At 38.3% G+C, this 15,643-nt stretch overlaps 3 protein-coding genes across 4 annotated transcripts in view; 2 read left to right on the forward strand and 1 right to left on the reverse strand.

The window, feature by feature from the left end:
* Nucleotides 1–7,352, reverse strand: part of LOC107599176 (ADP-ribosylation factor-like protein 15) — a 116,579-nt gene extending 109,227 nt beyond the window's left edge. For both annotated transcript variants that reach the window (XM_016290693.1, XM_016290692.1), the window contains exon 1: nt 7,055–7,352. In XM_016290693.1, the coding sequence (XP_016146179.1) occupies nt 7,055–7,291 (237 nt within the window). In that variant the 5' untranslated portion in view covers nt 7,292–7,352. The remainder of the gene's footprint in view (nt 1–7,054) is intronic.
* Nucleotides 7,353–8,864: 1,512 nt separating this feature from the next.
* On the forward strand, nt 8,865–9,653 carry hspb3 (heat shock protein, alpha-crystallin-related, b3). The gene has a single exon (XM_016290694.1). The coding sequence runs from the start codon at nt 8,981–8,983 to the stop codon at nt 9,431–9,433; it is 453 nt and encodes a 150-aa protein (XP_016146180.1). The 5' UTR covers nt 8,865–8,980; the 3' UTR covers nt 9,434–9,653.
* A 35-nt stretch (nt 9,654–9,688) lies between these two features.
* Nucleotides 9,689–15,643, forward strand: part of LOC107599175 (sorting nexin-18-like) — a 17,418-nt gene continuing 11,463 nt past the window's right edge. The window contains exon 1 of the mRNA XM_016290691.1: nt 9,689–11,466. Within this exon, the coding sequence (XP_016146177.1) occupies nt 10,002–11,466 (1,465 nt within the window). The 5' untranslated portion in view covers nt 9,689–10,001. The remainder of the gene's footprint in view (nt 11,467–15,643) is intronic.

Genomic DNA, 15,643 nt, shown 5'->3' on the forward strand with positions numbered 1-15,643 from the left:
CATTGTCTATAAGCTAGTGTGCGCTCTAAAACAATGACAAATTCGCATTTACCAGATATAAGCATTCAAAAAGTCTCTCACTTCTGCCAATATATGGATCAATGATTTTGATGACATCACCCTGCACTTCAGCTTCTCATGTAACTTTCTGTCCAATCAAATGCTGTGTAGAATCCGAAGCTTCCCGCCGCCTACACTTTAAATAGTCACTGAAGCTGCAGCTTAAATCAGTCACTTGTTCACAGAATTTGTATTTTCTGTACGGTGAATGGCACGTAGTAGTGCACTACATAGGGGATAGGGAACGGTTCAGACAGTGTAAATATGTTTTCCATTGGAGCAAAAGAAGTCTGATTTTGCGTTGTCCCGCTAACCACCACAGCGCACATACAGTCTGCTCCTTTCCAGACACATGATAGCACAGAGTGGATCATATGCATGAATTGGCGCAGACCAGAATATAGAATGTTATATATATTATAGAATATAGAAAAATATAGAATGCTATATTTTATAGCAATATAGATGTGATTGTGGCAGTCATAACCTGTTAAATGTGACTTTACCGAGCCCAACGGCTCTAACCCAAGCTGTGATATAAACAAACGCCATTTAAAAAAAGTTGGCAGGGCTGCTCGATATGTCTCGCCCTGTCTTCCTGTTTCAGTTAAAATGATGGACACAGAATAATGCTGCGTGTTTCAAAGCACTTCAATGGGCATTGAATGCAAAATTCAATATTACATGGTGTTTCAACTTAAATGTGTGTTGACAGTATGTGTACACAACCACCCGATAATGATAAAAATCCACCCAGTGCTTTTTTTTTTTTTTAAATCCCCACAAATCATAAGCACTTCTGATCGAGCCGTCCACAGATTCTGGGCAAAGTGACGTCTCTTTGCATAGGCTCCTCCCACGACTGTTGATGGACACTGCCGTTTTAGCATAAACTAAAGGCTGGAAACAGTCTGCCATTGTTTTGATGCCTGATCAGGTGTAGTCAACAATGTCTCCAAAGCGATTGAGGTGTTCTGTTGTTGGATGTAATAATGAAAATAGCAGCCGTCATTTACTCCCGACATCTGAGCCGCTGAAGATGCAGTGGATTACTTGAAGAGAATACACCCCCGATCTACCTAAATGCATTTATGTTTGCACAAATCATTTTACACCAGACAATGTTTTGTAAATGAGGGTCAATACAAAGCAGGTTTTGCTAAAAAGTTGTTCCTAAAGGATAGATAGGTACCAATTGTTCGCGATCCAGCTTCCAGCAGAAGAAGTGAATCTAGGCCTACGGTTTTTTTTGGGATTGTTTTATGAATCTTTGGAAATCGCCAGAAACGAGGGGTGGGGTGAGCAGTAGCTCATTATCATTTTAAAGGGACATACACCGAAACGGGTCGCTGTGAACAGAGCAGTTTTTGACCAGGTAAAATTGGTGTTGTTTTACACTGCCATTGAGAAATGTTAACCAAAGTATGTTATAGACTTTTCCTGAAGACCCTAAGAATCATACCAACTTGTGGGAAATGGGCATCCGAAGTCTCCTTTAAAAATTTAAATGTTGCATTGGCAACTAAACAAAAATAGGTTTAGGCACTAAAAACTAAAATAAATCTAAAGCTAAATATAAATATAAGTACTGTATTGTATTGTATTTTCAATTTGGTCTTTTATTCCACATTGCTGGTTGAAAGAAGACAGGAAGTGATGGGACAAGCCCGTTGAACGGGATCAGGAAATGATGCAAATCAGAACAGCCATTAGGCACAATAATATCCAACAATAATATTAGGTGTTTATTTTATTAAATAAATATTATTAACTTATTTCTTCCCATAATACTTACCTTGATTTTCAGACAGAAGCATGATTTCCAGAGAAACTCTTCCCTTTCAGAGAATATTCATCTTCAATAAAAACTGAATTACTCTTAGTGAAATGGAAAATAGCAACCAAGTCATACAAAATCTGCCGGATTGAAGAAACAACTGGACTCACTGAAAAGACATACTGAAAGACTTTAAATTTTAGTATCTGGTACAAAACAATCATGTTGCAATCATCAGTTTCAAGCTTTTAAAAGACTTTCCCCCTCAGTGTGGCACATCTGCATTGCATTGCCTGCATTTCAACATGGGAAACTTCACTGATGTATGAAATAATACAGAGTGCTAACTGGGGAGGTCTAAATGGGTCAGAACTAGAGTTTTCCAATCCTGCCTCATCCACCATTCAACACATTTGTAAGTGTTTGGCATTCAGTCTTGCCGATTTGGACTGCTTCAACAAAAGTGGACTGGAAAGAATATTCCCAGATCTCATAAAAAGCAAATTTAACCTAATCTTTGATCTGACACACAAAATAAATATTTTCTGTTAAAGAGATAGTCCACCCAAAAATGAAAATTCTCTCATCATGTGTGTGACTTCTTTCTGTGCAACATTAAAGGATTTTTCGCTCATACAATGCAAGTCAATGGCCTCAAACTGTTTGGTTGCCAAAATTCTTCAAATTAAATTATCCAGAAATGTCTTGCTTGGCTCTACACCTCTTTGATCCATTTGTCTCTCACAAAGAAATGTAGCGAATTTAGCTCACAACAAGAAATATGAATAATTAACCATAACTAGTTATAATTAACTATTCATATTTTAGATCCGCTGTAGATATTTAGCTGACCTCTCAGGGTCAACTGTCTTGTCAATTCTAAGAACGTTAATTTCCTGGTTAAGGGAAATAACTTTCTTACTGTACAATTCTACAAAGCTTGTAGCGTAAATCTGCCATTGGTCGAGACGCTACAGAAATAATCATTGCAGGTGTGCAATGATTACACAAATTTGTCACTTTCAATTAATTTAACAGCTCCTTGCTGAATAAAAGTAACACATTTTTAGTAATATCTAACTGACACTTTTAAAACGATAGTGTAAACACCAAGGCAAGCTGTCTGACCAAAACTCTGTGTTTTCCTAACATAGTCCTGGAGCTCCCCCAATCTGGAGTGAACATGGAATGAACTAACTGTGTCAAATAAAGGACACATACACACTGTGCAGTGTTAGAGGAGCTCCAGGAACAGGAATGGTAAACACTTACTTATCATCTTGCAGCTCAGCCAGCCTGTAACCTGGAAATTGACACTTTAGTCATCTAAGCGCAGCTACGCAAACTGCAGAGTCTTCAGTAACTGATATTAAAGTGATGCTTCAATGAATCTTATAAACGTGTCTTGCTTCGATTTCTTCATCTTCACATCTCATTCTAGCATCCTTTTCATAAGAGGCTAATGTCAAAGAAGGAAAAGACACAAGAACGCACAATGGCTGAAATGAGAAAAAACAAAAGGCATGCAATTTACACAGGAAACAAGACGACAAAGCAACAGCAATAAAAAATAAAAAAAAACTTCACAATAAAAGTCCACATGATAAAACGTATACACTGACCACTAGTGAACAATTAAAGACTGGAACGTTATTTTGAAGAAGAAAAAAAAAGATAAACCTGCTTGTTTTGTGGCTTTTAGTCCATGTGTGTCAGCGATGTAGTAGTACACTCATAAAAGTTGCCAACCTTTACTTTAAAATGAGTGTAAAATGGGCCGAAATATTTGACTAAAAATATTAATAATTATATTCAACTACTTTAGCTTTAGACCTTTTACTTCATAATAAAAAATAGAAGTTACAGGATGATCAGGACAGCAAATAATCTGTTTTGGGTCATAGTTAATGAAACGGCACCACCAAGTGGTTCCCATTCAGGAAGTATTTGAGGTTCATTTATACACATTTTGAATCATTCACAGTGCAACACTGGTACCGGCATTTGATATTATGCCTATATTATTTTAATTGGTTTATACTGTGATTAAGTCCAGATTCAAGCTTTAAAAATGCTGTAAATATTAACATTACAATTACAAGACTCTCTCTTTGATGCACATTTGTTAGCAGATTCTACAAGAATATCATCCAAAGAATTAAACTGTAAAATATTTCAAGCGATACTTCACCCAAAAAACAAAAATCTGATGTCATTATTTACACAAGTGAAATTATTTTGAGAAATTGCCTTAGATTACAATAGAAATATATGGCAACCAAATCGATTTGGTTACCAACCTTTCTTATGCATTTCTTAAGTTTGGAATAACAAGTAAATCATGAGGAAATTTTCATTTTTGGGTGAACTGCCCCTCTAAGTCGATGTTGAAACCCTGACAATACCAACTGTGCTAACCTTTTTAGTGTTGTTGGGCATTGATGCAGCTCATTTCATAACATTTCTGTTCCTGATATCAACAAACATACTGGCATAACCAACCGGAAATATACTGTCTAATTACTACTTTGTGTTTTTGAACAATCTGAGCCAAGCATTCTCAGAGTCTTCTCAGCAAACCTAATGAATGCAAACATTGTTGCTGTCAGTCAAACTATCAGCACAAAGGCCACCTGAAATGGAACAAACGGGCAGTTAACACACATCTCATTTGAATTCTGTACAGGAAAACTGTGCTCCTAATAACAGTGAACAAAGGTTTACCATCTCATGAACACTAGAAAAAAAATAAGCAGTACAGTTCTGTCACTAAACGTTTTGTGTAAATAAACACATGTCAGACTGACATCAGAACTGAGCAAACACACATATCCACAGCAAAACTGGAAGTTACAGGATTTTAGAGGCCTAATAACCGATTGCCACGTGCCGCAATTTTAGACCAGGCCTAAAATTGAAGGCATGCCCCTCCATTGCAGTCTCAGAGGTCCTATAGAACACTAATGAGATGCAATAAAACCCTCACCCTCACAAGCACACACACACCACATCCATACTGGGCCACACACCTGATGCTTTCAAATTCTTATTGTGCCGAATGCCCTGAAAACATAAGATCTACAATAAACCTGTATGAATTTCTTTTCTTCTGCTGAACACAACAAAAGATATTTTTAAGAATGTGGGTAACCAAACAGTTTCAGGTCCACACTGATTCAATAGTATTTTTTCCATACTATGAAAGTCAAGAGGGACCAGCAAGTTTGGTTACCACCATTCTTCAAAAATATCTTCTTTTACATGAGTTCAGAACACACCTCCTTGATTACATATGATGGTGACACAGAACAATGGCATGTTGAGGGGAAATCGTGACGTCAAAACTCTTCCGATTTCAAATCCAGGCATTTCAGAAGGGTAGAACAGAATAATACATATTTAAACTGGGGAGTTGGTGGCAAAAATTATTCTCTATTTCATGACCCCTTTAAAGACTTTTCAAAAACAGTTTTTTTTTTTTAATTACTGAATCAAAACTTTTGAACGGTAGGGCTAGGCCTGGGCGATAAAACGGTATTGATATTTATCGACGGTACATCTTCTACGATAACGATATAAAAATGTTCGATATAGTGCACGATATAGGCACGTGCTATAAATGACGCAGACAGCACACACAAACACGAACATGAGTGCTGTGCCTGCCTGTGATGAGGAGATTGTGAATAAAAAAAATTAATATTAGTCTAATTTAAAGTAAACATTTGCATTTGAATGTTAGGAGTGCGTCAGGGAGCGTCATCAGTGGCGCGCGAGAAGCGGTGATGATGTAAGTGACATTGTTGCATTTTAATGTTTTGTTGGTTTAGCGCACGAGATACGCCACTGCTGTGTTATGCATTCAAAACATAAATATTAGAGAAATATAGAAGCTCAATGCGGAGAAGATCTTGATTAGGTGAAAACCGAAACCAAGCCATTCACACAGATGCATATTCAGCGCATTTTAGATGGACAAATATGACTGCTGCACTCGCGTCTCACACAAGAGAGTTTAAACTTTTAGAAAACACGTCACGAATTTGTGGAGGTTTATTCCTTTTCACGGTGTCTTTTATGTTTTTAAATGCAATCTGTGTGATGGGCGATTCGGCTCTTTGTATTAAGCAATGCATAAATAAATAAATACATGATGCTGTTTTGTTCATAATTGTTTATGCAATTTACGAAATTATATTTGATTTATATGAGTTAATTTAGACGTAATGCAGGTTTTTTTTATAGCCATTTATTTCCTTGCGTTGACTATTTAAATGTGCTGCATTATTTTGCTCATTGCGCCCTCCTGTGGCCTCGGGAGACAAGCCAAAAGTTTCCTTAAGACCTATTTAATCTGCACATAAAACATTAGAAATTAGATTTTTGTCTAATTGGATCGATACCAAACGATATGAAACATTATATCGTTGATACATTTTTTTGCTATATCGCCCAGCCCTAGGTAGGGCATTAAAACTAAATGATAGGATATTTAATATTATATACAATATACATAATTTATGTGAGGGTGTGACCATCTTCACCAAAGCAGATCATCATGTACCGTCGCTGCTGCCAGGTATCACATAAATATGCCTGTGCCCACATCCTTTCATGTTAATAACGTGAAGCTTAAAAGACATAATCCAACAGAAGTTACTTTTTTTTTTTCTACAAGTTAAACAAAACAGAACAATACGGCACATCTCAGTAGTAGGTAACTTAAACTGGAAGACTAGATAAATGCTGAAAGACCTCAAGTCATAACAAAAAACATTTTACAATAGGATTAGAATTTGGGTTTTTTTCTACCATATAAGGTTCCTCTGTGACTTCTAACATAAAAGCACAAATTAACCTGGGGGTTAACTGCCGAAAACACCTGCCACACTACTCCCTGGGGATGAACACACACTTACATTCACCACAGTTTAATCATTTTTGAACTGCAACCAGCTCATGAAAGCTGTCGAACATGACTCCAGCTACTGTAACCATGCACGTAGATCTACATGTGAAAACTACTATAGTGTTCGTATTGCGTATATTGTTGACTATGGACACCTGTGGCTTCAGGTAGCCTGTTGCATATTACACAACATAATTCCACCAAAATAAGTTTGGACGAACATCGAAATAACTAAAATAAAAAAAAAGGCACCAACTGGTGCATGCATAAAATGTACAGCAAAACATGGAGACATTTGCTCGGCTTACCGTGTAAAAGCCAATCCTACACAGGGCTATTGAGAGCGGAATGTGTTCTGACATCGTCCCCAGCAACAGCGTTACCCGACAACAAACAAGCCGAGCCAGAGTAACTGGATGAGGACAGGAGGAGGACGGCTTTGAAGAGGGAACACAGAAAGACACTATACGAAGACAGAGAATCAATGGTTCTTCCTCAAATAAAAGGAGGGAGAAAAAAAGGGAACAGCTCTGTTTATTCCCCATTCATAAATAAACAAGTGCTAGAGGTGGATAAATACTCGGGAAGAGAAAGGCAATAACTAAAGGGCATTAGTAGAGCGCAGTCTCAAGAGATTATAAGCTCAGTGACTCGTACTGCAAAATAAAACTGCTAATTGGATTAGTTACTTTTACACACCAACACACAACAAATTATATAGAACAATAATTGTAAAAAAAATTTGCAATGTCAGAAATGTACTTAAGCTTGACTGAAATAATCACATTATATGTTCTGATGAGCTACAGCATATAATAATGTTGAATGTGTTAACTGTTCTCTCTTCCCTTTATTAACAAAGGAAGTGCTGATGATCATAAGGACGATAATAGTGATAATTATGAATTCCTCTGTGAGATAAAAACTCAGAAAGAATGTTAGAAAAGTACAAGTTGAAAGCTGATAACATTATCACAGCATGCTGCTGGTGTGTCTAAATAATGCAGCAGTTTATTGAGGTATCAAATGTTCACCATTATGTGAACATACATTTGATTTCAGTCTTTTCATTCACATAAAAATGTAATTATGGTATCTATTTGACCTCTATACCAGAATCATACCATAAATAAATGAATTTTATTCAACTGATCAAGAGGGGCAATAAAAACATTTTATACAGTAACATTACAAACATTCTGTTCATATGAATTTTGGATTCAAACAAGCCTGAAAAAAGTATCATGGTTTCCCCAAAAATAATAATCAGAATAAGATTTTTTTTCCCCAACTTTTTCTTATTATCATACCAGCATATTAGAATGGTTTCTGAAGGAGCTTTGGATAAGGCAAAAAAAAAAAAAAAGACTTCTTTCATAAACAACCTCAAACATTTGAACAGTAGTGTACACTCCCAAACAAGCATACAAATCTAAAGACATAAACAAACTGTAATCCAGGCCTATGTAACTCATGTGTTCAGCCAGTCTGAAATTTTCAGTGGCCCTTTGTTACCAATGAACTATGGCAAAACAAATGTCCAGCATCTATATGTACTCATAATAAACATCCACAAGGTGGCAGCATTGATATATCATTCATAACTCTTTGTAAACTTTTATCAGTTCACAGAACAAAAACTATGGTATTCCCTTTGTCGACATGCCAAAATCATATGCAGATATCTTTAACATTTAAATATCCTTTTCTCCTTAAAAATAATACCAATATCCTTTAAAGTCCATGTCTACTATTTTCATATATTTTAAAATACAATGTATTCCTGTGACAGCAAAGCTGAATTTTCTGCAGCCATCACATGATCCTTCAGAAATGATTGTAATATGCTGATGTTCCACTCAAGAAATTATTGTTATTATTATAATAATGCTGAAAACCATTGTGGTGCTTAATATTTTTGTCAAAACTATGATACTTTTAGTAATATTATAATGCATTGCTGTTATTTTTAATCAGTTTTTTGTGTTCTTGCTGTATGAAAATTGAAAAAAACTTGAAAAACATAATACGTCATGCTTGTTAAGTACAAGCTTCCTACACAGTAATATGAAGATATCTGTTCTCTTTGCCTGCTCTAAAAATGGTCCGCCCCATCCCTTGCCCAGAAACCTAAGCAGAGGACTGTCTTTTAATAGCTTTGGTTGGTCCTACTGGCATTGCACTACTCCACATTCACTACACAAAAAGCCAAGGGAACCTCTGCGCCCAGTGTCATGTCAGGAGAGGGGATCACTATTTCCCACTGGATTGCAAGCCCTGTGCGCTACCAGGAGCACTTCAAAACCAGGAATCTCACTGAATGCACTGAAGATCATCAACTGTTTGCCCTGCCAGGACCTGAATGTCTGCCGGTTAAAATGGACACTGAGGGGGGTGAAGCAGACAGTGAGGACGAGGATTCAGGAGAGCCATTATTTAAAGTCCTGCTGGACGTGACTCAGTTTAAACCAGAAGACATCCTCATACAGGTCTTTGAAGGGTGGCTACTTATTAGAGGTCGGCATGGGGTGAGGATGGACGAGCATGGGTTTGTGTCACGGAGTTTCACCAGACAGTATCAGCTGCCTGACCGTCAGCTCCAGGCGGGGGACCTCAAAGCCATGCTGTGTCATGATGGGATACTAGTGGTGGAGACCAAGGACCGATGGTGGCCAGCATGTGATTAGGAAAACACAGTGACTTAACACCATTCATCATGTTAGTTGAACACTGTTGTTGTGATCAGTTAGCCGGTAATCACATTCTTTGCTGTTGTATGACAATTTTGCTTTGTTTTGGGTGTCCCCAGATGTTTAACAATCAGCTTGATTGCCTGCATAATGCTTAGTGGCAAAAATTTAATTTTCTAATAAGTAAAAAAGACTCTTATCTGTTCATATATATATATATATATATATATATATATATATATATAAGGGTGAGTGAGTGTACACTGCGGTCGGTGTGGGACAGGCGCACAGCAACGGGGCTCTGGACGGTAAACTCCACAGATGAAGAAATGACTTCTGCTCATGCTCTGAGGTTTTTAAGCGCGACAGCTGATTGATTGTCAGGTTATCGTATGACCAGTGTGAAGAGGACACTGGAGATAGTGGGTCACGGTTCCCGCAGCAGACGCGTAAGTTATTGTCAGTATTGCAGGTCAGCGAGCGAGCGAGTGAGAGAGTTTGGGTTGGAGTTAGCTTGCTGATACGCTAACCTTATACGCTTTTAAATTCATCGCAGCTTGGAAATATGGCTTTGCGTGCGAGAGCACTGTATGAATTTAATTCAGAAAACCCAGGAGAGATATCGGTGAAAGAGCACGAGATTATAACTCTGTACAGCGAGCAGGACATTGAGGGCTGGCTGGAGGGGACAAACAGCAGGGGGGAGAGAGGGCTCTTGCCTGCGTCCTACGTCGAGATATTGAGGAATGACACCGTCTCATCTTTTAACAACAACTCTCGATATGCCAACATTCCCACTGGTGGTTTTGACTTCAAAAATCAGACTCAAGAGAGCTACAGCACTGCACCATCTCCCAGCTTCACAGCCTACCCTGCACTACCTCAGCAACAACAACAACATCATCCAGGGACTCCAGCCAGTGATGATGACTGGGATGATGACTGGGATGATCACTCATCTGTAGCTGATGAACCAGGGGTTGTTGGTGGAGGATATAGGAATTATGAAGGAAACGGACCCTCTGGCTACAGCATCTCCACCTCCTCCATGCCTAGAGGTGCACAGCAAGCCAAAAGTTCAGCAACGGTCAGCAGAAATCTAAACAGGTTCTCCACTTTCGTGAAGTCGGGCGGTGAGGCGTTTGTGCTGGGGGAAGCGTCCGGCTTTGTGAAGGATGGCGATAAAATCTGCGTTGTGATGGGTCAGTACGGTCCGGAGTGGCAGGAGAACCCATACCCGTTCACTTGCACTATTGATGACCCCACCAAGCAGACTAAATTCAAAGGCATGAAAAGTTACATTTCCTACAAGCTGACATCCACCCACACGCAGAGCCAGGTCAACAGAAGATATAAGCATTTCGATTGGCTCTATGCCAGATTGGTGGAGAAATTTCCTGTCATTTCAGTGCCGCACATCCCTGAAAAACAAGCCACTGGCCGCTTCGAAGAAGACTTCATTTCGAAAAGGAGAAGAGGATTGATATGGTGGATGAATCATATGACCAGCCACCCTGTACTAGCCCGGTGTGATGTTTTCCAGCACTTCCTCACCTGTTCCAGCATGGATGAAAAGTCTTGGAAGCAAGGGAAAAGGAAAGCCGAGAAGGACGAGATGGTCGGTGCCAACTTCTTCCTCACCATCAGCACTCCAGCAGCCCCTCTTGACCTGCAAGACGTCGAAAGCAGGATTGATGGATTCAAGGCCTTCACCAAGAAAATGGATGACAGCGTAATCCAAGTCAATGCCACACTCAACGAGTTTGCGAGGAAGCAGATAGCTGGGTTTAAGAAAGAGTATCAGAAAGTGGGACTGTCTTTTAAGTATCTAAGCCAAGCGTTCGAGATGGACCAGCAGTCGTACTCGGTCAGTTTGAACCAAGCAATTGCATACACGGGGGAAGCCTACGAAGCTATTGGAGACTACTTTGTGGAGCAGCCTAAACAAGATGTGGACCCATTGATGGATTTGTTAGCCCTGTACCAAGGCCACCTTACCAATTACCCTGATATCATCCATGTACAGAAAGGTACGCATTCACTTATTTAACTGTATTATCATAATAGAAATATGCTTGAAACTGTGTTTAGCCTGAGATCTGTGGGTATGATAGATAACAGGGTCACCTGCTCTCAGAATTGTTTGCTTTGCTTGACTGATTTGTTTGAATTGAAGTGCCACTGATGAGTTCACTGGCCATCCTGGTTTCGTCTGACTGCTGAGTCACATGGGGTGAGCTGTTGCTGATGTGCTTTGTGCGTTTTTCTTGTGGCTGGTAAATCAGCCACATACAATGACAAAGACTGAAACTATTCACGTACTGCATTGTTCAAGGAAGGTTGACGGGAGTTTCAGTACACATGCAATCATTCAGTGAATGGCATTGATTTGAGCATGGATGTTATTGTGACATTTCTGACACTTAACAGCTGATAATGTCCTTGATCGTATTACAAAACGAGAGTCATTTTATTTCAGATCAAGAGCATGTAGGAATGCATAATTTTTTTTAAATCTGAAATCATGATGCTTCTGAATACAAATAAGGCCGTCTGAGGGTGCAGGAAGTGTAACGATCACAACTTCAGCTGCTTGATTAACTGCTTGAATATTTATGAAGATTACATTAACATTTGCAGAGTTCCTACAGTCTGAGATCATTATTTAGATAGACTTCTTTTTTTGACTCAGTCGTTTTTAAGCTGAAGCCATTAGCTTGTAATGTAGTTCTCATAAAACGCATGGTATCACATACATTTTTCAATCAAGACAATGTTCATTTTAAACAGGAGTGATTGTAAAGTGTTTTTTATTGTCTTTTCTCAGTTTCGCTGCAGTTACATCATGCAGTAGTCATGATGTAATGAGTCAAATGAAATGGCCAAACAAAAATCCACATCTATCATAAGAAACATTTATTGTCACAAGCTTATGAGCCCAGAGGCAAGACTTCATTAGTAACATACCAAAAAAGAATATATAAAGAGGAAAATACATATATACACTACCATTCAAAAGTTTTGGGGTCAGTAAGACTTTTTTTTCCCAATACCTTTTTCAGCAAGGATATTAAAAATATTTTATAATGTATCCTAGCATTTATATACTTATTGTCTTGTATGCTTTTTTTTAAGAGTCTAACTTGAATTATAGGAAACTTTGAATTTTACATGCTGTTTCAACAGTCCACATTTATATGGCAACTCGTAACCACAACATGAACAATTAGTATGCTTTTGTCAAAGCCCACAGAGATGTCTACGAGCTACAGGGCAGCAGTATGCATTAATTTGTCTGCCATCTCCTTATGGGAACGTAGTGAATGTTTTGATCTTGTTGCTTTAAAAAAGTGGCCTAAATGTAGCTATATTTATTTTTATGACAGTTAAATGTATAAACCAGATGTTTAATGAGGTACAGACTGGTGCTGTAGACACCATCATTCTATTGTGACTGCACAATGCTTTGGAAAAATTGAAATGCTGTGTCGTACTTCCAGCAGAGAGGCCTCAGTCTGTGACAAATCCAGCTGACAGTCTAGCACTGAGGTCACTTGCAGCTTGCTGAAGCCCATATGCCAAATATGAGCATTTGCCAAAAGGTGTAGTGTATTTTAGCAAATTATTATCGTCATTGTCACCATATAATGTTAGAATGGAAGAAACAGCCTTATTGTAGATAAATGCTTTAAAATGACATCTTTTCTCCATTGTATCTGTTTCACCCACACTTTCACAGTTAACTTTAGCAAACATCTACGGGTTTTTAAGAAACAATCATCCATTCCATGCCTTGAATGAGTCAGTAGAAAACTATGAGCAAACCTGTCCACTTTCCATCACCTCTGTGACAGAGTAAATACTGACATCGAGTCTTTGCTCTGACTATGTCTGATGGCAAACAAAACCCCATTCAAACAAACCCCCTGAGGAGTGTGTGGGGGGCCATATAATAAGCACTTCCTGCCTCATCTCCCCATAGACATTCAGTTATCTATTTTTCAGAATTCTGAAATTCAGAATTTGAATTCTGGTTGTATAGCTGTATTTGTTGCAGTTTCATCTTACTGTCATTTGCCATCTGTTTACCCACTCAAATGCTGTCACCTTTTTAATAAGTCTCATGGTGATAGGAAATCAATACTAGAGCCCAACCGATATATAATTTAGCCGATATTATCGGCCGATATGAGCCTGTCGCCGATATATCGGTATCGGCAAATATGCTGCCGATATGATTTTTTTTTTAACAGAACATAACGCAGATTAAATGCTTCTGAATGGTGTAATTACTTAGTTTGTCCAGCAGAGCACGCTCCATTGTTTGCTACTGGTGACCCAGGTCAGTGTAGTGTAGAGATCCGCTGCTTCAAATTATAGGCCCACCACCCACCCGCACCTATATTTAGGCCTGGGTATCGAGTTCGATACTTTTTAGGCACCGACCGAATTGCCTCGGTACCATCGAGTATCGAAAAACGTCTTGTCATTCGGTACCAAATTTCGATACCTAAGGGGTTAATCTCATCAGTGTCAGTGAGCCAATAAGCCTGCAGCACTAGCCGGTGTGTTCGACTAGAGGCGCGGCGCAGATCGATCATCCGCGAGAGCGATTCGAAAGCGCACGGAGCAGTCTGCTCTCTTTAGCTCTCGTGGTACTGTAATACCACCAGTATAGAGTAGCGCTGGAGCTGTGTGGAGTTCCAATCATATGCAGATGTCCGTTCATACTTTTTTACACGACCGAAAGCACGTGTTATGTGACCATTCATGCGAACTGTAGCATCATGCTACATAAGACAATAAATAAGATTTATATTCCGCTTTTACTCAAAACTCACTTTAAACCACCATCGAGTGTTTGTAATAAAGGCACTCCCGGAGGTGGTTATGTGGCCACAACTATATGGTATGGTCTTTCTCAGTTCTCAAACAAATTAAGAACTATTTGATTTTTATTGACTGAACGCAAGCGCTTATTCGGTATCGATATCGAAAAATTGCTTATCACATCGGTCACATCACATCGCTCCGCTCGCGTCAGGTGTAGAATAGAACCCATTATAATCAGTGATGTTGTTTACACTGGATGCAGTAAACTGATGCCGCGTTCTTTTTATAACGTGCTGACACAAAGTTCAAATGATTCTCAACGGTCGCATTGTCGCGTCCTGTAGTGGCGCAGACACGGTGTCAGCATAGTTTGTCAGTACAGTCAGTAACGTAGCAGATTGAAAAGTTAGTATCTTTCTGCAGTCCAATAGACGGCAGTGCGTTGGTGGCTTGAGTCTGTAGAATGGTGATTTAACGCTACGTTGTCACCTAGTTGGAGAGACTCAATGCTTAGTAAATAAACAACAGTGTCCCCGTCTTTTACTCTCACAATGAGCTTATCATACTTGTTTGCTACAATAGTAGGGCCCTACGATTTCCGCGATGCAGAAAATGGACGGAATCGCGGAAACCAGTCATAAAAACGGAATTTACTGTATAAAGTGGAATTTCATTGAATTTGTCTTATTTTTGATGAATAAATAAAAAAACAGGTCAGTGTATATATATATATATATATATATATATATATATATATATATATATATATATATATATATATATGAGACTGTGTCTGTGAACATTAAACTGCAAAAAGATTATTTAAATACGAATGTTCTACATGTTCATTTCAGTTTGTGAAAAAAAAATATTATTAATTATTATTATTTATTCATTTTAGATTAGTGTTCGACCGATATTGATATTTTATAACCGATACCAATTATTTGCATGTTTATGTGCCCGATAACCGATATGCAGAACCGATATTTATTTACTGTTATAAAGTAAATAAATGACTGAATGAAGTAAGTCCATACTTCACTTTGGTTTTCCTCCTTTCATCTTAAAAGAATTGTTGAAAATTAGCCATACATGAATTAGGCTTTCATGTTAAATTTAATCTTCACATTACAACAATAAAAAAACATTTTATTTAAAGCATCAGCAGCAACTCTAATATTAACAATAAGCAAAATAAATGTAGAAGGTCTAATGTTTTCAAATGGAGAAAATAAATAAAGGAAAGGAGTCATATCAACTTCATTTTAAACTACAGTTTTAGTAGGTTTATAAGCGGTTTAATAGGCTTAAGAGTGAAGAATAATTCACTGGATAATGTTAATTCACTGAATAATATTCTCTGGAATATTG

The sequence above is a fragment of the Sinocyclocheilus grahami genome, unplaced genomic scaffold, assembly GCF_001515645.1.
Source record: "Sinocyclocheilus grahami isolate Dianchi unplaced genomic scaffold, SAMN03320097.WGS_v1.1 scaffold262.1, whole genome shotgun sequence".
Lineage (NCBI taxonomy): Eukaryota > Metazoa > Chordata > Actinopteri > Cypriniformes > Cyprinidae > Sinocyclocheilus > Sinocyclocheilus grahami.

Excerpts from the sequence above, each read along its gene's own strand:
- hspb3 (XM_016290694.1), top strand. The coding sequence starts at position 8,981 with ATGTCAGGAGAGGGGATCACTATTTCCCACTGGATTGCAAGCCCTGTG.